The following is a 24,297-nucleotide window of genomic DNA, read 5'->3' on the forward strand; positions in this document are numbered from 1 at the left end:
AAGAGGGACGCTCTAGAGCCGAGGTGAGAGAAGGTAGGTCACGATTACAGGACTGTACAGTGAGGAAACAGAGGCCTAAACTGAGGAGCTTGGACCTGCTGGGTATCACATAGAATAACAGTGACAGAATCAAGCTGGAAGTCAAGCTTCTGCTTCCCAGGCACCTGCTGAGCGAGTGGACATCCCCTGGTCTCTGGTCACGCTCTGTGGCATGGCTGTCTGACAGGCAGTCTCAGCCATAGCTAAACCTCGGGGAACCTCAGACTAGCCTGAGCCTGGGGAAGATGATGTCAGTTTCTTCTGTCACTAAGAAGTAGTCTCCTATTTGTCCCCTGAGGTCATTGTTTGGCTTGTTTTTCAGCTTGACTCTTTGGGGTGGGCTGAATGGGGGAAGATGTGACACCTGGGGAGCTCACTGGAAGATGGGAGTATCCTGGGTCATGAAGAACCTCTGTCTGTGCCGTGCCCTGTGTTTGCAACCTCCACCCTTGCCCTGACGCTCACATACCTGTGTCCCCAAGTGCCTCAGAACCCCCAGACTCTTCCCCATGTGCTTTCCCACAAGTCTCCTTTCTACTCTGTAGCTCATCCTCTCTTTCAGGGTGACTGACCCCTTGTTTCTCTGGGCAGATTTTACTGGGACCTGACGATGCTGCTGCTGATGGTGGGAAATCTGATCATCATTCCTGTGGGCATCACCTTCTTCAAGGATGAGAACACTACACCCTGGATCGTCTTCAACGTGGTGTCGGACACATTCTTCCTCATTGACTTGGTCCTCAACTTCCGCACGGGGATCGTGGTGGAGGACAACACAGAAATCATCCTTGACCCACAGCGGATTAAGATGAAGTACTTGAAGAGCTGGTTTGTGGTGGATTTCATCTCCTCCATCCCCGTGGACTACATCTTCCTTATCGTGGAGACGCGCATCGACTCTGAGGTCTACAAGACCGCGAGAGCTCTGCGCATCGTCCGCTTCACCAAGATCCTCAGCCTCCTGCGCCTCTTGCGGCTTTCCCGCCTCATTCGGTATATCCATCAGTGGGAAGAGGTGAGTCGTTGGACAGAACCTCTGCAGGAAGGCTGAGTTCCTGCCAACAAAGCAGAGCCAGTGGGTGCTCTCTGAGTGCGGCGCACCATGCCCCTGTGTCTGAGCTCTGTGCGCTGGCACCCAGTTCGCTTAGGGCAAGGGGCAGGAGGTTGAAATACACAAACACACACAGACAGAGAGACAGTGACACGGGTCATCCTTGAATTCCCCAAGAATGCCCCCTTTATTGTGTTCAGGGCCAGATTATAGAGAGATAGCCACACCCCAGCCAAATCCACCAGAAACCACTCTCCTGCCATCAGGAACTCCTGAAGGTCTCGTGCTCAGAGCAGCTGTAGGCACTCAGATCAGGGGATTACAAGAAATTCAGGATCTGGGGTCTTATTGCTCCCAACATCTGAGAATTGGAGATGGCTTGCGTGGCTATAGACGGCATGCCTGTTCCAAAAAGCATGCAAGCAAGCAAGCAAGCAAGCTTCAGGACTTCCTAGCCTGTTTCTATACAAAGCATTTTCCAGATTGTATCTCATTTAAGTCCTGACAATCACAAAGGGCACCACACAGATACCTGTAGACACTCATGCACATGCTATGTAGGAATGGGACTGGGTTGTTGATGCTACAGAGTTATGTTAAATGCAGAAATCTGGATTTGAGGGGTACAGATTTTGTTGGCAAGTATTTTAGATTGGGTTCTTTTAGAATGTTCTCCAAGATGGGGATTTTCATGAAAGTGATATTGTAGGAGGAGGGGAGGCATCTTTAGGAAAACACGGCAAGGAAAAAAGGGCAAGAGGGCCAGGAAAATGGGAAGTCAAGTGAGGGGTGACGCCAAAGACCCGTGGGGAGTGCTGGCACAGTGCACACCACACCCTGGACTTGTCCTAGTCAGGAAAGGGAGCTGGGATGATTACATTCCCTTGCTGGGGAGTCAGTGGTCCTGGGTATTCCAAGGTCTTGTGACCACAGCCGAAACAGTTTCCAGATTCCACATAGGTACTGGCTTCGGAGCCAAAAGTCCCTGGGACCCGGGAGTCCTGTGTGTAAAACCGTAAGGAAAGTCAAGAGCCTGAGGGCTCTGGTTACAGAAACTAAATTTAGGAAAACCTCAGATGAATTTGACGGGTCTGCACCATTCTGGAGATCCTCAACTCACTCCGAGCTGGAGCGCTGGTCCATATAAGGCAAAGAGAAGGGCTAAGGCGTGGGAAAAGAGATGCCGGTGACTTTGCCGGGTGTTGGGGACTGAATTTGCTACCATCCTAGTGTGCCTTCTGTTGTTATAAACACCGTGACCTAAAGTAACTTAGAGAGAAAAGGGTTTATTTCATCTTAAAGCTCCACCATGAAGGAAGTCAGGGCAGGAGCTCACAGCAGAACCTGGGGGAGGTCACAGAAGAACACTGCTTACTTACCAGCTTGCTCCGCAGGGCTTGCTCACTTTGCTTTCTTAGACACCCGAGGACCACCTGCCCAGCCCTTGACCACAGTGGGCTGGTTCTCCCCACATCACTCTTCCATTAAGAGAATGCTCCCAAAGGCTAGCCTGCAGGCCACACGGATGAGGACATTCTCTACTGAGATTCCTCTCGGGTGACTCTGCTTGTGTCAAGTTGACAAACACTACCGACACAGGCTCCCCATTTTGTTGGTGATAGCGAGCTGGCCTGGCTGGGAGCTTTCTCAGGTGTGTGTGTGGGGTGCGGGATATGCTGCATGAGACACTCACCTTGGCGTGCGGATTAGGCTGTGCTAAGCAATCTCATTGCCAAGGTGTCTCTCCCCGCGGGCCTCCCTGTCTTCAGAACCCATGCTTGGCTGGGCTGAAAGCCCACGATCAGGTTCCGACGTCCCTGCCCTCCAGCCCTGCGGCTGACGGCAGATTCAGGTCAGAGGCGTCATGAACACACGTGCTGTGGAAGAAGTGCCTACACCAGCTCGGCAGAAGCTCTCTGCAGCAGAAATTCTCTTGGGCTTGGAAAATTTGCATGATTCCTGCTGACGAAGAGAGGCAATGACTGAACCAAGGTCACAAAGTGGCCCACTGGCAGAAATGAGGCTGGATCCAGTTAGCTCTCGTGGCTCCCAGCAGTGTGGTTGTCTGAAGGCAAAGGTGTAAGTCACAAACAATCCCACACCAGTTTGGAATTATGATTAATAGAATGGTTATTTTTTAAAGGGGAAAAAACTTACAGATCACCGTCCCAGACAACAGCCCTCTGAGCAATCAGGAAGGGAGTCTAGTCGCCGGAAGCGGAGCAGGAAGCAAGAGGGAGAGGAGAGGGAAGTGGCCGCTTTTTTAAAGGGAGAGAGACCACACCCCAATGGTCTCAGCATATCTCAGCGGCTATTGACTGAAGGAGCAGAAGGAGCTCCCGCAACAGTTGTCCCTGCCTGGTGTAACAATACTTGAGGGCTTTCAAATCCAACACACACACATTGCTTGGCTCTGTGACCTTGGTACCACCTTGCATCTCTCAACCTCATTTTTCTCTACCTATAAAATGAGTATAAGTAATATCTGGTTTTTTTGGAGCCTTTTTCATGAAATTTTCATAGAGAACTACTTAGCAAATATCCCTTGGCACCAGTCTTAGTTATAGTGAGCAAGGCAAATGGCAGAGTTCATCACCCTCATATTCCAGGTGAAGAAACTGGTAATTGAAAGGTCCCCCTGCCCTACATGTAGTTTTTATGCCCATGGGTCCCTGTCTTCTGGTCCATGACCTGTGATCTAGTAACATCCCCTCTGTTAGCAGGGAGCAACCATGACGGGTGCCTGGGTTCCATTTGGTCTGAACGGGTCTTGCAGCATCTGCCTGTGTGCTTTGTCCTGGGCAGCAGGGCCCTGGGTACTCAGCTGTAATAGTGAATACCAGAAGAGGGGTGGGTCATGGGGGATAAAGGCTGTGGTGCATAATGGGCTGTATCTGAAGTTCCCAAGGGACAGCCACTTACACAGAGGGACTGCTGAGCTGACCCACCGTGAGTGTCTGTGAAAGAAAGGAGGGTGGTATTTTTCTCAATGTGACCTGGCAGGCTTCTCTCCTTGTGGAAAGACAGGACCCAGGTGCACCCTTCAGACCCAGAGCTCACGCCTTCCCTTCTCCCTCCCCAGGCTCACGGCTAAACTCAGCAGTAGCAGCCCTTTCCTTTTGTTGGCATTGGTTTGGGTCACCAGGTCCCATCACCCCTGGGGTCAACCTGCCTCCTTGCCTGGTGGGACTTGATAGAGTTGCCTGAGGCTGGGCTAGCTGCCCCTGGGGCAGAGGAACTCAGGCCCAGGGCTGCTGTCCCCATTACCCCTCCGGCCTGGCTGCCCTCTGGGTTATCCAGACCTCACTGGGCAGGCTACAGTCCTAGGCCTTCCCTGGGGATGACAGAGGTCCCAGAAAGCCCGAGGCCCTGAACTGAACGCTGCTCCCGCATGGTGTGGGCAGGAAAGAGATCCCAGGTGGCCAGCAGGATGGCTCCCGACTCTGCACTCACGCCCTTAGCTCTTCTGCAGCTTAGAAGGAAACTGCTTTGAGCTGGTTTCTGCCTGTACTCAGCCCAGCCAAGGGCTCCCCTGGGATTAGAGTGGGGTTTCCCAGCTGTCCCAAGAAACCCCACCTCTGGATCCCTCATAGCCCACCCTTCTCTCCAGGCATCTCCCAGCCTCAGCTTGCTGGACAGTGGCATCAGGAAGACCCTCTGACCCCATATCTACGTAAGAGCTAGGGGATAGAACAGGTGGGGATGTAGACAAAATCCTGTCCTATCTCCTCCTCAAATCCCTACCCTTTGGGGGGCAGGGTTGAGTTTCTAAGGAACCAGGAGTGCATTGGTGTTTTCTGAGGCTGGGGTGTTCAGGCCATGGCTGTCTTTTTTGGGGAAAGTGGTGTTAGCTAACCCCAAGGGCCTGATTGTGACTGACAGGCCCTGAAGGAGGAAACTCTAGGGTGGGGCTGAGGAGTCTGCTTGCCCAAGGCTCCCTGGTGAAAATGTGGAGTCTCCAGGTGCCTGATCTCCTGGCCTTCCCTGAGTCCCCCAGCCAGCCCAGCCCAGTTTTGCTGGAGTTTTCTCTAGACTTGGTAGCAGGGTGGGCAGAGTAGCTTAGGCTGGGCACAAGCTTCCTCTGTCCCTACCGATCTAGGTCAGCAGCCTCCCTCAGAGCCTCTTCCAGCCAGCCTCTCCCCTCCCTCTGAGGTGTGAGCTTGTCGCAGGCACGCAGGCTATTGTTAGAAACCGTGGTCGCCCCCCTTCGGATGTTCCACTGCAAGCCTCAGCATGCCGAGAGACCCATCCCAGAAGCCGCCTTTCTCAGAAACCTGGCAGGTTGGGGGCTAGGAGTAGGAAGCCAGGCCAAGGAGACCCCCTTCCCGTAGGACTCAAGTTTGCCATCTCTCTCAGATTCTAATGGTTGACATCTCTGTGGGAAGCAGCCCTGGAGGACTGGAGCTGGCCCTACCTGCTATGTCATCGTGGGCCCCCACTGTGACCCTCAGCCCAGAGCTTCAGGCCAGACATTCATGTACTGGCCTCTCTTGGATCTTGGCTGGTCCTTCATGTGGATGGTTGTTCCTCAGATGCCAGTAGGTGTTTGTTTTTTACCTTCAGGAGAAAATGAGTCTCTAGAAAAACTCAGCCAGGTCCAAGAAGAGGCCCAACTGGAAAATCCATGGCAGCCTGACCCCATCATCTGAGATCTGATCTACATTGAGGAAGTAGCTCTGTTGAAGAAGGGCTAGGCAAAAAACGAAAGGAAAGGAATCAACATACTTAGAGTACCTACTGTGTGCCACCATTGGCCATTATTTTAGCTACTGCCCAAGATAGCTTTGGGTGTAGGAGCTGGCAGTTAGAGGCCTGTTCCACAGGCAGGGAAACCGAGGTCCCAAGGGGGCGTGCTAGGACATGGAATACATGTTGCCACCAGTTGAGCTGAAAAATTGCAGGAGTGGGCACAGGTTCCCAGAGTGCCTGGCAGGCAGAGGGTGAGTTCACGTGCCACCTGCCTGGTGAGTCTCCAGCAGCCTAGAAGGAAAAATGCTCAACCCCCTAGTCAGGGCCAATGTTGTAATAGGGATGCCTTAATGAAATATAAAGAGCAAGGCAAATATTTGCCCCGTGCAGCTGACTGGCAGGTGGCATGTGGCCCCAGCCTGCCGTGGGGACCCGGAGCAGAACAACTTCTTTCAGCGATGGCCAGCCTCTCCTTGGCAACCATATCCTGGGTGCTGTCCAGTAAGGCAGCTCACACATGGGCATTCTGCTTCACCTGGCTCTGAGGTCACACACTTCTCCCCTACGTCCCGGTCACCTCAGCATCCACACCCTTCCTCACTCGGTGCCGTACAGTGCTGCCCCAGGCTCCCTGTCCACCTGGAAGACAAGACACCATTATTCTTTCCGAAGAGGCCAAAGCAGGCTGTTTGAGCTGCTCTGCCTAGGCTGCACTGCCCTTTGGACAGCCGTGTATGTACTGGCTGATACCTGCTTATCTTCAGCTCCATCACTGTCACTGTCTCCTTCACCTCTATCTTTAAGCACCTCTCGGTTCCCAAGACTCCGCCACGTGCTCTATGCCATAGTAACGGCGGAGACTGTGATGAAGGCGGAACTAGACAGGCTTTATCTTTGAAGAAGGTTGGTTATGAAGAAAGCGCAAGGGAGTGGGGCTGGGATGTGGCTCAGGGCCAAAGCACCTGCTGTGCGAGTCTGGGCACCCGAGTTCAGACCTCAGGACCCACATAAAGCCGGAAGCTGTGGCTCACCCTTGCCATCCCAGTGTTTCTACAGCTAGCTGAGGGGCCAAGTGTCCGTGGAAGCATGCAGGCCAGCTAACCTGGTGTCAACAGCAGCGAACAAGAGATCCTGTCTCAACAAGGTGAAGGCTGTTCTCTGACATCCACGCATGTGCACTGTGGTACATTCAGGCCCCCTAAAATAAAGTATTGAGGGCGCAGAGAGGAGGCTGCGTGAAACGTGTCCATCCTGACGCTTCTGTCTTTATGACCCAGCGTGATTTGGAGAAAGAGCAGGAACTGTGGGCTGCGACAGTCTGAGATACTTTGCAGCCGGGCCTGAGGCTTCCGTTGGCTTCCATATGGTATCTGTTCATTCATTTAAGCACACATGCATGCATGCAGGCAACCAACAGATGTTTTGTGTGCATCTCATGGAGGAATACAGATACAAAAGCCAGAGGGGGGTGTGGTTCGTTTTGTATATCAGTTAATAAGTCTCCTTTTAGATAGAGACAATGCCACAAATGAAATCAGTCAGGGGAGAGTCCTGGGAAGGGCAGGAAGAGAGGGCCACTCTCTACTTCACAGAGCAGCATGGGAGACCTTTCTGTGGATGCGGTAAGAGTAGGAGGGTGAGGAGCCAGAAGGGCATGGGCAGATGGGATGGCAGACGTGACACTGAATCCCTGTGGCCCAGCAAGAACTGGCTGGGGCGGGCATTCAAGGACCTGAGGGAGGCCACCGTAGCCAAAGGCAAAGGGCCAGGGGCAGAGCAGAGGAGATGAGGTAGGGAAGTAGCTGGGTCCCAGGATGCTGAAGCTATGGTCAGCAGGCGGCGTGTGATTTGAAATACCGACGGAGTCACTGAAGAGCTTCAAGTCAAAGGTGACACATCCTGCTTATATTTAAATCTTGTTTTTTATATAACATGTTTTGATCATATTCTTTCCCCTCCCCCAGCTGCTCCTCATCTCCCTACTTACCCAAATTCATGTTCTGTCACTCAAACCAAAATCAAAACCAGAAGGAAAAAACAATGAAAACATTGCTCATCTTGAAGAGCTAAATCTAGTTGCTTGGTGGAGAATGGGCTGGGGGGAGCCCCACACAGTGTGCAGATTGTCCCTGTTTGATGGCCGCACAGTAGACACTTGGAGATGTCTCTACAGGAAGAGGAGCCTGAAGGTCCTGTTTATGTTGTTGGCCTGTGCAGCCAGGGAAGAAGAGGCATTGGATGTGTCCGTGTGCAGATAGACAAGGAAACAGCTGGGCACGCAATCCAATCTGTCACTCTTGTCTATTCATGTGTCCTAGACATAACCAACAAAAATAGGGCATCTCTGGGGCAGAGGGGAGAACAGAAGGAAGTTGCCCTTTCTCCAGTGAGGAGGTGCATTGTAGCTCTCCTTTGGAGGTCTCTTGTGATGGACAGCGGGAATATACCATGGGGAGTCCCTTCGACAGTGAGATTCTATATAGGGTATAGCTAGACAGGTCCCCTCTAATACAGTCCATAGCCAAGAAACACTCCACAGAATTGTGCTGCCCTGATAAACCAGGCGTGGGAGGAAGCAGGAGCTGTGCTGGTAGTCACAGCCTCTGACTTCTCTGACCTTTGGGCCCCACTCAGCCTCCTCTATTGCTGGATTTCCATGTTCCCAGATCTCTTTTCCTGTGTGTGACTGACTCTGAGCTTGGGTGGGCAGGGGCGAGCTTCCTCCCTGCCCCCGCCCCCATATGGAAGGGGCTTTTCTTGGGTACTGACTAACACACAGTGGCCTCCTGGAGACGTGGAGTAGTAGAGAGTCAAGAGTTCTTCTGAAGGCGCAGCCTTGAGAGGGACCTCCGCCTGCAGGAAAACACCTGGAAGGCTCACTGAAATTCTTTCTAGACCACGCAGCGCTTGAGGGGGAGGGTGTGGTATTGGAAGCTAGCATCCCCTAGCTAAACAGTTCAAAGCTAACTTCTGGAGCCTGTGAGATCTGTGCTCCCAAGGTGCTGCCCTGTGCCTGTACACTCCCTTGACCTCAAGTCATTTGCCATGGGACTGTCCAAAAAGAGGAACTAGTTGAGCCATGCTCTGATATGGTTCCCTCGTGTGTGTGTGTGTGTGTGTGTGTGTGTGTGTGTGTGTGTGTGTGTGTGAGATTTCTTGGTGTCATTTCTCTTGTTAGTGGGACAAAGTCTGTCCCTGGTCTAACCTCACCAAGTAGACTAAGCTGACTGGCCCGTGAGCCCCAGGGATCCCACTCCTCTGCCTTTTCAGTGCTGGTATTACAAGAGCATGCTAGGTTTTTAATGTGGGTTCTGGGGATCAAATTAAGGTCTTCAAAGCCATCTCCGCAGCCCCTGGTGTGGTTTCTGGCAGTTCTAGCTTTAAGCCTGGCTCTTCCTCAGGGCGTTGTGCTACTAGGGTCTATGAGAGTGGGGCCAGAGAACAAACTGATTAACAGTTTGTCAGCCCAATTCAGCTGTGAAGATCTATGGTTTATGGAATTCCGTTGTGCTGCAGTTGGGACAAGTCTGCCTCTGTGGGTCCCAGCTCATACACACCCTTGAGGCTGCTGCCCTGCCTGCCGTGGCCACTGTCTCTGCTGTTAGTGCCTTAGGGTCCTCAGACTGAGAACTGAAATACTAGAGTTTGACTCCGGACCTAAGATTCCCCTTCTGGAATGGGCTTGGGTCTTCAATGGCATCTACAGGTTTATAATTTGTACCCAAAGCCACCCATCCAGGAGGAATGCATTTTTCTAGGGATAGTATGGAGGGGTCAGAACTAGGGACAGATAGCTGGAGGGCCCCCAGCGTCTCCCAGACTAGAGGCAAGGCCAGACCTTCTGCAGACTTCCTAACCTCTCTCCATCCTCTCCCAGCCCTGTAACCTTGGGGTCCCTGACAAGCTCAAGTCTCTGCCGTACATTGGTGTATGGCTGCTTTGGAGGAAGAGGTGGGACAAGAGAGGCTACAATGCACCTGTCATGGCCAGACCCTGCCGCACTGCAGCTTGGCACAAAGAGCCACACATGGAGGTGGACAGGCTGCCGTGGGCTGGGGTGGAGGCACTGTGGTTACTGATTCAAGTGTAAGAAACAGAAGTACTACTATTGCATAAGAACTAATCATGAAAATTAATTATTAATAACATTGTCTCATAGTGGCTTGTGATTTATTGAATACTTCAAAACTCAGTACTAAGTATTTCATATGTATAATTTAATTCTTTTGACAACCACTCAGTCATGATTTTTTCTCACCATTTTCCGTGTGAGGAAACATGATTAAAGAAACCCTGGGACTTCCTTAAGGTTTCACAGCTAGGAATTGGGTCAGAACTAGGTCTGGAGTCAAACCTATCTGAACATGGAGCCTGTGGGTTCCCAGGACTGGGCCCTGATATTCCAGTAACAGATTTAGGGAGCACTCATGTCTAGGGCCTGACTCCAGAACATGGTTCAAAGCATGCCTCAGGCTACGTGGTTTGTCCCTGATGTCCACAGGCCCTCAGCAAGCTGATGAGGTGGCCTCTCTGCCCACATTTTGTCCTGGAGAGCTGTGCCTCCCACGGGAGAATATCTATATCTATATGGATGCCTGGAGTGTCACCACGGCACCCTCCGGCTTGGCTCCTCCGGGCCTTACATATCATCTTCCCTACCCAGCCCCGGCCTGCACGCGCGCGTGCGCGCGCACACACACACACACACACACACACACACACACACACACACACACTCTAACCGCTCACTTGTCTTGGCCATGGCTTGCCTCTGCAGATCTTCCACATGACCTATGACTTGGCCAGTGCTGTGGTGCGCATCGTGAACCTCATTGGCATGATGCTCCTGCTCTGCCACTGGGACGGCTGCCTGCAGTTCCTGGTGCCCATGCTGCAGGACTTCCCCCATGACTGCTGGGTGTCCATCAACGGCATGGTGGTGAGTACATTCCTTTCTCTGGACGCGGAGTCTCCTCATCCCTAGGCAGGGATGGACAGAGAGGCTGTGCCACTCCTGCATCCCAGCATGGGGGTGGGACCCTCTGTTCTTTTCCCTTTGAGCTGCCCCTCCTGACACAAGCAGCCATCCACAGCGATCTTGGCTGTGGATTGTTCTTGCCGTCTTCTAACTTTTCCCATTTCAGTCATGCGCTTTAACAGCTGGTCTGGCTTTACCCAAGGAGACTAAGATTTGGACTACCCTGAGTTGTGGGAGTGTGACCGAACTGAGCTGATGGCTCCTGCCTCCCTAACAGTGCTCCCTAGAAGCTGAGCTGAGAAAACCCAAAGGCCACGAGGGCGCTGTTAGCAGCACAGACTCCAGGCTTGTATATAGCCACTTCCTGCATAGCCCGAATGCTCCAACCCCCTGAATAGACCCACCTCCCAGCCACCTGTGCAGTACTGAGCATGGCAAATGGGCAGAATGGAGAATGACCCTCTCCAACATTGTGAGTGGGTGAGAGAATTGGACATGGGCTTTCAAAAGCCATACGACAGAGCCCCCAGATACAAATAGGAAGGGTCCCCAAGAAGGGCTCCCTATTGGTATTTTTCTGTCTCTAGTGAACCCCCTGCCTCTCCTCCTAGTTAGTCTGGTGTGGTCTGAAAGCAAATCCCCAGGGCCCTAGGGAATGAAAAACTGGCTTTGAAAGAGGTGAAAGAGACCCCAAGGCATCTTCGGCATCAAACAGACCTTTACAAAACAGCCTTTTGATGAGCTAAGTGTAAGGGAATCAGCCAGATGGGTTGAATTTCCCTTGTTCCCAGAGGCTCAGCAGTGTGGCCGGAAGCTCTGACAGGAGACTGTTGGGGGCTGCCCCTAATCCTCAAGTCAAGGACCCAGGCGTCTTCCATCCCTGGGGAGCAGCTCTACTGACCCTCCAGGCTCTAGTGGGGAAAGGGCCAGGGACAGAATTTATCTAGTGGTCCCTCTTATGGGGGCATTTCTTCTGTGTGTGTGAAGGTAACAGACCCAAACATGCCTTTAGTGAATTTGGTGAATCCAAAAGATGGCCTTTCTGAGCCCAGTGCTCCCACAAGGAGCCTTCCTTCAGACACCAACTGGCTTCGTGGATGAAAATAGCCAAGACTCCCTCCCATCTCCCTCCTCCCGGCCCACACACTGTGGACTCAGGAGAGTCCACCTTCAGGGCCAGTGGCAGGAGAATCAGGGGCCATAGCCCTGGGCAGATGAAGGCAGGGTTCTGAGAGCGACAGGAAGCCCCAACTGCTGCTCACCCAAAATGAGGACAGTGATGTCAGCTCCTGCAGAGCTGTGCCCCCCAAGGGAAACATCGCTGGCTTTATAATTGAGGTCAGTGGGGAAATGGGCTTCATTTGGCAGCTGTTTAGGGATAGGGGATGAAGCTACTCGGTGAGGGAAGACAGCAGGGTAGCTCAGCCCTGGGCCATATGTCACCCAGCCAGAAGAATTTAGCCTTCCTCTCCCTTGCCACTGAGGTCAGACCAGGGCCAGCTGGCTCACCCCCTTAATACAACTTCCTGTGTGATCATTGTTTCCCCCTCCCCACCCTGCTGTAATAGAAAGGCCTCGGTTCTTCTCACTGCCACCCTGGGTTTCCAGTACCAGCTTCCCTGTTCATCACAGACAGCAACGCTGGGGAGCCCTATGCCTGAAGGTTGGCAAGGAATCTTGTAGGTGCCAGCAAGAAGGGCCTTCCCTGCTACCGGCCCAGGCCTTCTCTCTACCCACCCCCGTCCATTCTGTCCTCCTGTGCTCTGTCTGCAGAATAACTCCTGGGGGAAGCAGTATTCCTATGCCCTCTTCAAGGCCATGAGCCACATGCTGTGCATCGGGTATGGACGGCAGGCGCCCGTAGGCATGTCTGACGTCTGGCTCACCATGCTCAGCATGATTGTAGGAGCCACCTGCTATGCCATGTTCATCGGTCATGCCACTGCCCTCATCCAGTCTCTGGACTCCTCCCGGCGCCAGTACCAGGAGAAGGTAAGCTGAGCATTGTGTCCACCCAGGGCTTTCTCAGGAGGACCTGCTTACTGAACCTGTGCAAGAGGAAGCACGCATGGCCAGCAAGCTGGCGCCCAGGCCTACAAACTGTCAATACTGTATTGGAGAGTCTTCCTGGATGAGAACCTTGTTGGTCCCTGACTTAAACCTTCTGCTCTGGGCACAGCCTTCCTTCCTCTCTGCTGTAGTGGGGGTGGGGGTGGGTGGTTTTTGTCTCCTTACTCGGAGGGACCAGTGCCATCATTATTGCTAAATCTAGTCAGGCCTTCAAGCCACACTTGACAGCAACCGACAGGGCTCGCACTCCTTGACTTCTCACTTGGTCTCCGGGACCGCTGCCTTCACCTGGCTTCTCCTCTCACCTGTCACCACAGGACCCTAAGTGTTCTGATCCTGTTGAGCCTTCTTAGGTGTTAGGTTCTATCATGCTAGTCTCACATGCCACGGTCACCTGTATGCAGGGGGACCCAGGTGCACAACCAGCCCATTTTATTCTCCCCTTGCGTTTCCTGGGTGATCCATGGACCACTCACCCTCATCATGTGTAAAATCAGGCCAGTCCCACCTACTTCCCCTGCTATACCAAACCTCCACTCTGCTCATTTGACTAACAGACCTCAGGAGCTCAGACCCTAGGCAGGAGCCATCAGCCAAGTTTGGTGGCACTGCCTGATGGCCACTTGAAAGCCCTGCTTCCCTGCTTCCCTTTCTCTCTGGGTCACTATAGCCATGTCGTGACTGTAGTGACTGAGGACTATGGCCTGATTTAGTCAGCCTCGGTCCCCTTAGTTTCTCCTCTGACAACTCCGTGTGTGGTCCTGTCACTTCTTTCTGTGCAGAACAGGGCTGTATGAGAAGATCTGCCCTGGGGTCTGTGAGGGCTAAGCCAGTTAGCACTGTATTCATACAGAATAGGCAATTCAACATTCACAAACTGAATAGCAACTTCTCGTCACTCCCGTGCATATGCCTGTAACTCAGGAGGCTGAGGCAGGAGGATCAACATTTCCAGACCAGACTAGGAATATAGCTCAGTTGGTAGAGTGCTTGCCTAGCATACACAAAGACCTGGATTTGATCCTTGCACTTTATAAACTGGGTGTGTTGGTATGTGAGGTAACTCTGGCTCTCGAGAGGTAAAGGCAAGGCGATCAGATGTTCCAAGGCCATCCTTAGCCTCACAGGGACTTCGAGTCCAGCCTATATGAAGCCAGGCCGGACTCTATACCAGCTCTTCCTATGTATACACACACACACACACACACACACACACACACACACACACACACACAGAATCGTTCCTTTTGTAACACTTCTTGTGAAGGTTTCCCATTGCTCCTAGACAGGTATTTTCACCTTGCACTTACTGGCCACAATTCAGCTAATGTTCAGCTCAATTCATACTGGGTCTCCCACACTCTTGGTCTCCATAGGTGCTCCTGCCTCAGGCCTAGATAAGGCTCTAACAACAGAATATCTCTTCCTTTCCTTCACCTGCCTTCTCCACGTCTTATCTTGAACTTAACTTTCTGTGACCCACTTCGTCCCAGTCTGTCATGTGACCCCACGGCACCCTCTACAGCTCTTTCACCCCACTTTGCCTCCCATAACTAAATAATCACATACAGCTGTGTGGTGATGGTGCATCTACCCTGTCCCTGCTCTGGCTCCTTAAGGGCAGGATCCAACTCTCGTCCACTGTGTTTAGCACACGGCGAACCTCAGGATCCATTGATCCTGCTGGTCTGCCTTGGCTGCTGTCCCCTGGAAGGTGACTGACAGATGGCATTCACTCAGGTGTGGAGGTCCAGGTCCTAGGATGTTAAGAGAAAAGCTCAGGCCAGAAGACAGTAGGAAAGCCTGTCTGAGGAGGCAGAAGGAGGAAGCAAGAGAGAATTATAGGCCAGTGGTCATAAGATGCACAGGCAGTGGTGTGGAGGAGGTGGAGGAAGCAGTGTTCCAGGAGAGCACTAATGGAGAGAGATCGGAGTCAGGGCACAGGACTCAGGCCAGGCTTAGGTGAGAATCAGTCTGTAGTCAGCTCAGGGCCCAGCCTGTGGTATACATAGCAGGAATTTGTGTAGAAATGATATTGTGGTCTGCTACCCCACGGCCAGAGTGAAGCTGCTTGTGACTTCTTTGAGAATCGCCCTTATTTTATTCTGGGTTCCTGGCTCATCGAGCCTTCCTGTTTACCCAGGAAGTCATCTCAAATGTCTTACCTCTCTGGTCCCCTGCCCCCTAGCTCTTCCCTGGACTATTTCAACAGCCTTCTCCCTCCTGCCTGATGTTCCTCCGTTTGTTGAGATGTAATTCTCTAAAACATAGCTCCAAATGTACAGGCTGCCTGCATCACAATGGCTGGTCAGGAAGCTACTGCCCTGCCAGGCCTGTGTCCCTCTGGACTGGAGCTGCCTTAAAAAAAAAAAATTCAGCCAGGCGGTCGTGGCACACACCTTTAAACCCAGCATTTGGGAGGCGAAGGCAGGCAGATCTCTGTGAGTTCAAGGCTAGCCTGGTCTCCAGAATGAGTTCCAGGGCAGCGAGGGCTGCAACACAGAGAAACCTTGTCTTGAAAAACAAAAACAAAAAGCAAAACCAAAAAAGACTGAAGGTCTCAGCTGAGGTGTTATCTACAGACACGCCTCGCAAAGGGTCAGCCGTCACTTCCCTGTCTTGTGCTCTGCCCCGTGCAGCATGTACTTCCTGTCACTGGGCCTGTTGCGACTCCTGGCAGGAGTGGGCGCCTTCTCGTCCAAAGTACCAGATGTCTAAAGGAAATTTGATCACTCTCCTGGTCTGTGGACAGTCCCTGTTCCCACTTACCTTCATAGTTTCCGACACTCTCCCCACCTCCATCACCCCACAGAGTCAGGGCCATTATTGTGGGTACGATGTGATTACATTACAATGAGCCAAAGTTGGCTAAGAAAGTCTCTCACCACTAGCCCGGGGTGCTGGGAAGTAATGCCCGGTTCTGTTCTGCCTCTAGTATAAGCAGGTGGAGCAGTACATGTCCTTCCACAAGCTCCCACCCGACACGCGGCAGCGCATCCATGACTACTATGAACACCGCTACCAGGGCAAGATGTTTGATGAGGAAAGCATCCTGGGTGAACTGAGTGAGCCACTACGAGAGGTGAGCTGCGGACAGCCTGGGCGGTGTGTGTGTGTGTGTGTGTGTGTGTGTGTGTGTGTGTGCGCGCGCGCACGCGCATGCCAGGCCATGCTGGCATACAGTTTCCTCACCTCTTCCTTTCTGTATCCCAACCCATGTGGAGCAGGAGATCATCAACTTTAACTGCCGAAAGCTAGTGGCCTCCATGCCACTGTTTGCCAATGCAGACCCCAACTTTGTGACGTCCATGCTGACCAAGTTGCGCTTTGAGGTCTTCCAGCCTGGGGATTACATCATCCGCGAAGGCACCATTGGCAAGAAGATGTACTTCATCCAGCACGGTGTTGTCAGTGTGCTCACTAAGGGCAACAAGGAGACCAAGCTGGCTGACGGCTCCTATTTTGGAGGTGAGGCTGCCAGGGGCCCCCAGGAGGACAATCGTGACTAGAAGCTAAGCTGGAGGGATTCCCTGAGATCATAAGCACAGAGGGCCCTTCGTGGCCACAGCCTGGACGTGGGTATCATCTGTCTGTGAGACATGCTATACGAAAGTACATAAGGCTGGTGGCTTACACACCATAGAACTTGGTTTCTCAGCTCTGAGTCACAGGCCAGGGTGCTGGCCTCGTGGGCTCTATGGAGGCTTCTCTTAGTGATAGACTATTGCTTTCTTGTGTCTCAGATGGCAGGAAGAGCATGTGTGCTGTTTTCCTGGCCTCTTCTATTATATCCGTGTGCATGCATGAGCCTGCATACACCATCCATACCCACCCACACTCACAAACCATGACACCTTGGTTAGGGGGTTAGAGGTTAGGGGACAACTTGGGGCAGCCATGTCTCCTCTTTCTGGGTCCTGGGCATCCAATTCACATCATCAGACTTGACCAAGTGCCATACTGCTGAGCCATTTGACCTGCTCCTCTCTAACCTCTTCTGCAAGGGCACGGATCACCTCCTAGAGCCCCACTTCTAAGTACCAGGTCGTCTTGTGGGGAATCTCATCACAGGAATATGGAGTGGGCACTGGCATTGAAGAGGGGTTGCCCCAGAGATAGAAACAGCCCGACATCTATTAGGTGGAGGCTGGGCTGGTACTTAGTATGGCTACAACCTAGCAGACAGCTTTGAGAGCTCACTGTACCGAGCAATGGGGACCAAGGTCGGGATGGCGCAGCTCTGGGTGGCATGGATATTCTGTGTCTAAGTAACCCTGAGTCCTGCTATCCCCGCAGAGATCTGCTTGCTGACCCGAGGCCGGCGCACAGCCAGTGTGAGGGCGGATACTTACTGCCGCCTCTACTCCCTGAGCGTGGACAACTTTAATGAGGTGCTGGAGGAATATCCCATGATGCGAAGGGCCTTTGAGACTGTGGCACTGGATCGCTTGGACCGCATAGGTGAGGGGCAGGATGTGCAGGTGGGAGGGCAGGGAAACAAGCGAGCACATACTCTGCATTCCACTCCCCCCACCCCCCAACCCCATCCCCACCCCCCCCACCCCCGCGGTGGCCTGAGTGTCTGCTCTTGTTCTGTGGCTCAGGCAAGAAGAATTCCATCCTCCTCCATAAGGTGCAGCACGATCTCAACTCAGGCGTCTTCAACTACCAGGAGAACGAGATCATCCAGCAAATCGTGCGGCATGACCGAGAGATGGCCCACTGCGCTCACCGAGTCCAGGCTGCTGCCTCAGCCACCCCAACCCCAACGCCCGTCATATGGACCCCACTGATCCAGGCGCCGCTGCAGGCTGCTGCTGCTACTACATCGGTGGCCATAGCGCTCACACACCACCCTCGCCTGCCCGCCGCCATCTTCCGGCCCCCTCCGGGACCTGGACTAGGCAACCTAGGGGCTGGACAGACACCGAGGCACCCAAGGAGGCTGCAGTCCCTGATCCCTTCTGCGCTGGGCTCCGCTTCGCCAGCCAGCAGCCCATCACAGGTGGATACGCCGTCTTCATCTTCCTTCCACATCCAACAGTTGGCGGGATTCTCCGCACCTCCTGGATTGAGCCCTCTCTTGCCCTCCTCTAGCTCTTCCCCGCCTCCAGGGGCCTGCGGTTCCCCACCAGCCCCCACACCATCCACCTCTGCAGCTGCTGCCCCCACAGCTGGGTTCGGCCACTTTCACAAGGCGCTAGGTGGCTCCCTGTCATCGTCTGACTCCCCGCTGCTCACCCCATTGCAGCCAGGCACTCGTTCCCCACAGGCTGCCCAGCCGCCACCCCCGCTGCCTGGGGCCCGAGGAGGCCTGGGACTCCTGGAGCACTTCTTGCCGCCTCCGCCCTCCTCTAGGTCACCATCGTCCAGCCCTGGGCAGCTGGGCCAGCCTCCTGGAGAGTTATCCCCAGGTCTGGCAGCGGGTCCACCAAGTACACCAGAGACACCCTCACGGCCTGAACGGCCATCCTTCATGGCAGGCGCCTCTGGGGGTGCTTCTCCTGTAGCCTTTACCCCCCGAGGAGGCATCAGCCCTCCAGGTCATAGCCCAGGCCCCCCAAGAACTTTCCCAAGTGCCCCACCCCGGGCCTCTGGCTCCCATGGTTCCCTGCTCCTGCCACCGGCATCCAGCCCTCCACCTCCCCAGGTCCCACAACGCAGGGGTACATCACCCCTCACTCCGGGCCGCCTCACACAGGACCTGAAGCTCATCTCAGCCTCCCAGCCAGCCCTCCCCCAGGATGGGGCGCAGACTCTCCGCAGGGCCTCCCCTCACTCCTCAGGGGAGTCAGTGGCTGCCTTCCCACTCTTCCCCAGAGCTGGGGGTGGCACCGGGAGCAGTGGGGGCCTTGGGCCTCCTGGAAGGCCCTATGGTGCCATCCCAGGCCAGCATGTCACTTTGCCTCGGAAGACATCCTCAGGTTCTTTGCCACCCCCACTTTCTTTGTTTGGGGCAAGAGCTGCCTCTTCTGGAGGGCCTCCGCTGACTGCTGCACCCCAGAGGGAACCTGGGGCTAGGTCTGAGCCAGTGCGCTCCAAACTGCCGTCTAACCTATGAGGTGGACCCTCCCCCCCTCTTCTTTTTTCTCCCTCCTTTCTTCCTTCAGGTTTAACTGTGATTAGGAGATATACCAATAACAATAATAACCATTTAAAAAAAATACCCCAGAAAAACAAAAAGACAGCAGAAAATAACCAGGTATTCTTAGAGCTATAGATTTTTGGTCACTTGCTTTTATAGACTATTTTAATACTCAGCATCAGAGGGAGGGAGGGAGGGGAGCAGCAAGGCCCAAAGGAAACAGCCAAAGGGAGGCAGGCAGGGTCTCTGGGGGCCAGGCAGGGGTGGGGTGACCCATGTTCGGGGTCCCTGCACAGACCTGTCATTGTATTGTTCTTTAGAACAAGAGCTCATCAGTCCCTTGGCTGTGAACTTGGAGCCCACTCTGCTGGGGCTGTCCTAGGGTGTGTTCTCAGGAGCCTCCTGTGCCAGAGGCCCTGGGACACACAGGGCCCTTAAGGGCCCTGCAATTTTTTTTTCTACTGTAAACGTAGCAAGATATGTATATGAATATGTATATGTATGTAAGATGTGTCTATGTATAGCTATGTAGTGCTCTGCAGAGCTGTGTAGATATCGGCTCCCATGTGCGCACATGCGTGTGCAGTCTAGTTTAACCCCATGTTGCCAGGACACCCGGATCACCTTACATCAGCGATCTGCTGTGGCCCGCAGGCTGGGCACTGCAGGCTCAGGGGGGAGTTCTCCCTCCCAGCCCTCAGGGAAGGGAACCCCTGGAACCGTGCAGCAGACCCTCCTTCCCTATCTCTGGGCTGCAACCCAGCTGTCTTCTCACCTCTAGTCCCACGGAAGGGGAAGACCCCAGGCTGAGCCTTTCACCTCCCAGGGCCTCAAGCACACCTGTCTCACCTCCGTGGCCCTCAGTTTCTCCAGCTGTGCAATGGGAGGTGAGGGGAGCTTCTGTTTATTGAGTCTGTTCTGTGCCAAGCACTGGTTACGCTTACCCGCAGGCTGTGAGGTGGATACTTTGATTTTTCCCATTTCACAGGTGAGGAAACTGAGGTCGAGGGGGTGGTCACTTTTCCAGACACACATAGCCAGGAGCGGCAGAGCTGGGCTGGGCTGAGCTGCACATCACTTCCCTAAGGCTAAAGCCTGTACTCCTGTACAGAAAACAGTGTTCCCTAGAGTCCTCGTTTTTGGTCCCTAAGCAAAGTACAGAAGGAAGAGATGGGAACTTGGTGGCAGTCAGGCGTCAATACGAATCCTAGCTCTGCCTCTTCTTAGCTGTGTGGCCCTGGGCAAGTTATCTGACCTTTCTGTTCCCTCGTTAGTGAAATAAGAACAACTATGGAACCTCCTCACAATGACCAGTGAGAACCAGATAAGAAAAAAGGCACGACATGCCCAACCCAGTGCCTGGCACACAGCAGAGTAGGTGCTCAATAAATCATGTTTCTTCACCACCCTGCCCCCCATAAACTTAGCTCATTGCTCCAGTGAACTATGGCGAGAGCCCAGGGAACTTCAGCTGACGGCTCCAAGACTTAAAATCTCAGGACTCGGGAGGTGGCTGGGCCTCTGTCACGGCCCCAGGAAGGTGCATGGCCAGTGGTGGGCTTGAGCCAGGCCTTGAGCTATAGGAAGAGTGGGAGAGTAAGTAAGGAGGAGGAAGAGGGAGTGCATGGGGGGAGGCTATTATAGTGATGTGGAGTTGTGGAGCTGGGCTATGGGGGGGTGGGTGGGATATTCAGGCTGGGAACCAGAGGAGGGCCTTGGATGATAGGTCAAACTGGTGTGTGGGTTTGGCTTCGAAGGCACCAAGCAGCCTGAGCAGACTCCAGAGACATGAGAGCAACTCTGATGTCTCCTGAGGTTTGATCAGCTTCTCCAGCAGGACCCTGTCTATGGGTTTAAGCTGGTAGGGCTTTGAGGCCCAATATGAGGAGGGCTGGTTCTACCATGCCCATGGTCCCCATGCACTGGCCAGAATGGTGGCATGAGCAGGTTTGGCCCTGGGATGCCCCCAGGGAACCCCTCTCTTATGGTCTGTAGGGTGTGGAATGCAATAATTTAGGAGAGAAGGGATGAAGGCCCTAGGAAATCAGCAGAGCCCTAGTCTATATGGGGACCAGAGAAGCTTCCCCAGACCCCGGCAGTTCTCGGACCTGAGTTCTGTACCCTGCCTTCAAGGAAGGCGGCTCAAGGAACCATCAGGACTCCACCCAAACCTGTATCCCATCCTAGGACATAGGAGAGGAGATGGAGAGCCTGGGATATGAGGAGTCCCTTGTCATCAGGCCTGGCCTAGCCACTCTTCTCTACCCACACATGCATTTTATAAACGCTCTGACCACTGGCCAACTCCTTGGTGACTACAGAGAGGCCAAGTCCAGTCAGCAGGACCTTCCACCCCCCAACCTCTACAAGCAATTTTCAAATCTTCCACTTTTAAAACAGAAAACGGTTAAACACACCGTCTTGTATATTTTATTTAAATAAAAAAATTCCAGCAAATGCTGACTTATTTTGGGGTCAGAGATGGGGGTGGTAAGGTTCACAGGGAGACCTGGAGTTTCCAGAGAGGGTGTGGGACACTGCCTCTTGAGCACCTATGGGTGCACATGCACGGACCTGCCCCCCACCAGAAGCGTGGAGTTGAGTTGCATGCAGAAGTGTGCGTGGGAGTATGAGGCCTGACTACAGACAAGTGTGCACCCAGTTACAACCTTTGGTGGCCCTTGAGGAGGGTGAGAGTTTATTCCAATGTCACTAGTTTAGGGGGAAGTAGAGATGGGGACCCTGACGTAGGTCCTCCTCCCAGCCTCTGCCAGGGCTCCACAGTCTCTGTGAAGGAGGAGGAGGCCAGTACATGGACACATGGACTCCATCCTCCTAGATGCTGAACAGGGGCGTGTGTGGGCTGGAGGTGACCCAGTACAGATGTGGGGCTCCAGCACCCCAAGTGCAGACCTGGAGCTTGGAGGTGGTATAGCACCAACTTCTACCTCACACACTACCTTTCTACCTAACGCTTGGCTGCGGAGGACACCTGAAGGCCTTTGGGCCGTGACAGATAGGGCAGCTGTCTGGGATCGGAAAGACCAGTTTTCAGGTTCCTGGTTGCTGGGGGAATACCATCCTGTCTGCCTAAGGAGGGGGAAATCCTCTGGAAAGAGCAGGGAACCTGGCCAGTTGTTCCCCATCACTGCTTGCCTAGGCTGTTTCCGTGGTGACAGACCTGGGAGTCCTGTTGCTAAGCAGACAGCTCAGCAGGCCCAGCGTCCCCATGACAACTGCCCCCTGTGGCTATGTGGCAGTGCTTCCTCTAGGGACCCCACTGGCATGGCATAGGCGGGGCTATATTCAGCTGCTGTGGAGGCAACTTAGGCTGGACTACAGTGACCTCTGGGGCCAGGGGAAGCCTTTGCAGGTGTAGTGGGATGAGGTGGGATTAGAGGCAGGTCCTAATCAAACTCGAAGTGGGTGGCTACACCAGTTAACTGTTTTGTTCCTAGACTTCACAGGGGGCAATTAGTAACTGCCTACTGTATGCCAAGAGCTGGGTGTTTCCTGTTGTCTCATTCTCCCGCCAACTCTAAAGTCAGACGGAGCCTGGATAACTAAGCCACGGGAAAAGGGGTGGGAGGCTCAGAACTGCTGCTCACCAGATGCCCCTCAGCCAGAGTGGACGGAGCTGGAAGCTTACTCACCCAGGAGACTCAGGCCTTGCCCATGTGCTCAGCAGAGGCAGGTGGAAGGAAGTCTGGTCCTGGGCGCAGACGATTATAATATAGAGTGATGGTCTGTATAGAATTAAAACCCACAGTGAACATGGTGGTTGTTTTGTTCTCCTGTTATCCTGAACTAACAGTTATAAAGAGTCAATAAAACGCTCCTTCCTCCCCACATCTGGAGATTCCACCTCTCCCACAGCTTTAGCCTCATGGGACAGTTACTTTTCTTCTGGCGCTCAGAAAGGTAAGAAGGCACAAGGCTCCTCTTGAACCTCAGTGGCACTAAAGTGGACTGGAAAATTCAAGAGTGTGTGTGTGTGTGTGTGTGTGTGTGTGTGTGTGTGTGTGTGTGTGTGGTGTGGTCCTGGGGATCAAACCCAGGGCCTTCTACACACCAGGCAAATGCTGTACCACTGAGCTATGTCCCCTGTGTTTTGTTTCTTGAGACAGGTCTTGCTAAGTCACCCAGACTAGCCTTGAACTCAGTCTGTCGCCCAGGCAAGCCTTGAACTAATGATCCATCTGCCTCCACTTCCTCTTGAGTAGCTAAGGTTTTAGATCTGCATCAGGCCTGGTTCAAAAGACTTAGAATCCTCCGATCCTCCGTGGAAGCCATGTCTCATCCCAGGCACTACGCCTTGCTTTCCTCAGCAGAAGTACCTAAGGGTGTTCTCAACTCTCTGGCCTCATTTCCTACCTTGGGGGTCACTTCTTCCTAAGCAATGTGGCTTCCACTTCTCCCCGGGAAAGGCTCTGAGCCAGTCCTCTAGGTCCACATAGGAGAATCCAGGACTGGTGTTCATGCCTGGACTTGCTGTTCTTCTCAATGTCAGACCCCGATGGCTCAGGTTCTCTCCAGATTTGGGGTGCCAGCTCTCCCTACTCAACCCAGACTCAGCTGTAATGGGTCCTCTTCTTTCCAAAGGTTGGTGCTGCTGGGGCCTCTGATTTTGGCCCTATCTTGTCACTCCATATACCCCTTCTAGAGTGACCTCACCCTGCCCAGGGCTTTCTCCCTCTGAAGGCAGAAGCCTCCCACACTTCATCTCAACCCAGGCTCCCCATGCCCTGAGCCTTGTCTGGGACTTCCTTCTACTCTTCTGATGGGCGTAGGCGCTTCCATCCACTGCTGATCATGACTCCCAGTGGAGCTCAGAGCTTGCTCCTGCTGACCCCTGCCTTTCCCTCCCTCTGCCCCTGCTGAATCTGCCCCTTCTTACCCCTGCCTGCCCCTGATGACCCTTGTCCCTGTTGACCTCTGTCCCTGCTGACCCCTGTCCTTGTTGACTTTGCTTTTTCAATTCTTTCTCTCGAAGGTGGAATATTTCAGAGAGGCAGAAGACACAGTCCATGTGACGATATTAACAATACTAACCATTTACTAATCACCTAGTTTAAGGAACAGAACATAAAGAACACCTTTGAAGGCATCTTCTCTATGACCATCTGCGGCCCTGCTTCCTCAGGCAAAACCACTTACGTGAGCTCTAGCTTTTACTCCTCCTTACTACGGAAATAAGGCCTCTGTAGAATGTACTTGGTTGCATGCCAAGGCTGAGGAGAATTTAGAAGGAGCTTCTTGGTCAGGTGAAGGACACTGTTAATAATTTCGTTCAGAATTTCTGTATGTGATAAAAGATAGTTCTGTCACTGTTTTATTTTTTTTTAATTTATTTATTTATTGAGGATTTCCGCCTCCTCCCCGCCT

General features: G+C 53.3%; 1 protein-coding gene across 1 annotated transcript in view; it reads left to right on the plus strand.

Moving 5' to 3' along the window:
* The window catches only part of Hcn4 (hyperpolarization activated cyclic nucleotide gated potassium channel 4), a 41,585-nt gene extending 21,012 nt beyond the window's left edge, over positions 1-20,573 (plus strand). Inside the window, exons 2-8 of the mRNA XM_005369489.3 lie at positions 631-1,054; positions 10,557-10,718; positions 12,531-12,749; positions 15,763-15,909; positions 16,055-16,295; positions 17,124-17,288; positions 17,432-20,573. Coding sequence (XP_005369546.1) covers positions 631-1,054; positions 10,557-10,718; positions 12,531-12,749; positions 15,763-15,909; positions 16,055-16,295; positions 17,124-17,288; positions 17,432-18,888 — 2,815 coding nt within the window. The 3' untranslated portion in view covers positions 18,889-20,573. The remainder of the gene's footprint in view (positions 1-630; positions 1,055-10,556; positions 10,719-12,530; positions 12,750-15,762; positions 15,910-16,054; positions 16,296-17,123; positions 17,289-17,431) is intronic.
* Positions 20,574-24,297: the final 3,724 nt, after the last annotated feature.

The sequence above is a fragment of the Microtus ochrogaster genome, unplaced genomic scaffold (assembly GCF_000317375.1).
Source record: "Microtus ochrogaster isolate Prairie Vole_2 unplaced genomic scaffold, MicOch1.0 UNK49, whole genome shotgun sequence".
Lineage (NCBI taxonomy): Eukaryota > Metazoa > Chordata > Mammalia > Rodentia > Cricetidae > Microtus > Microtus ochrogaster.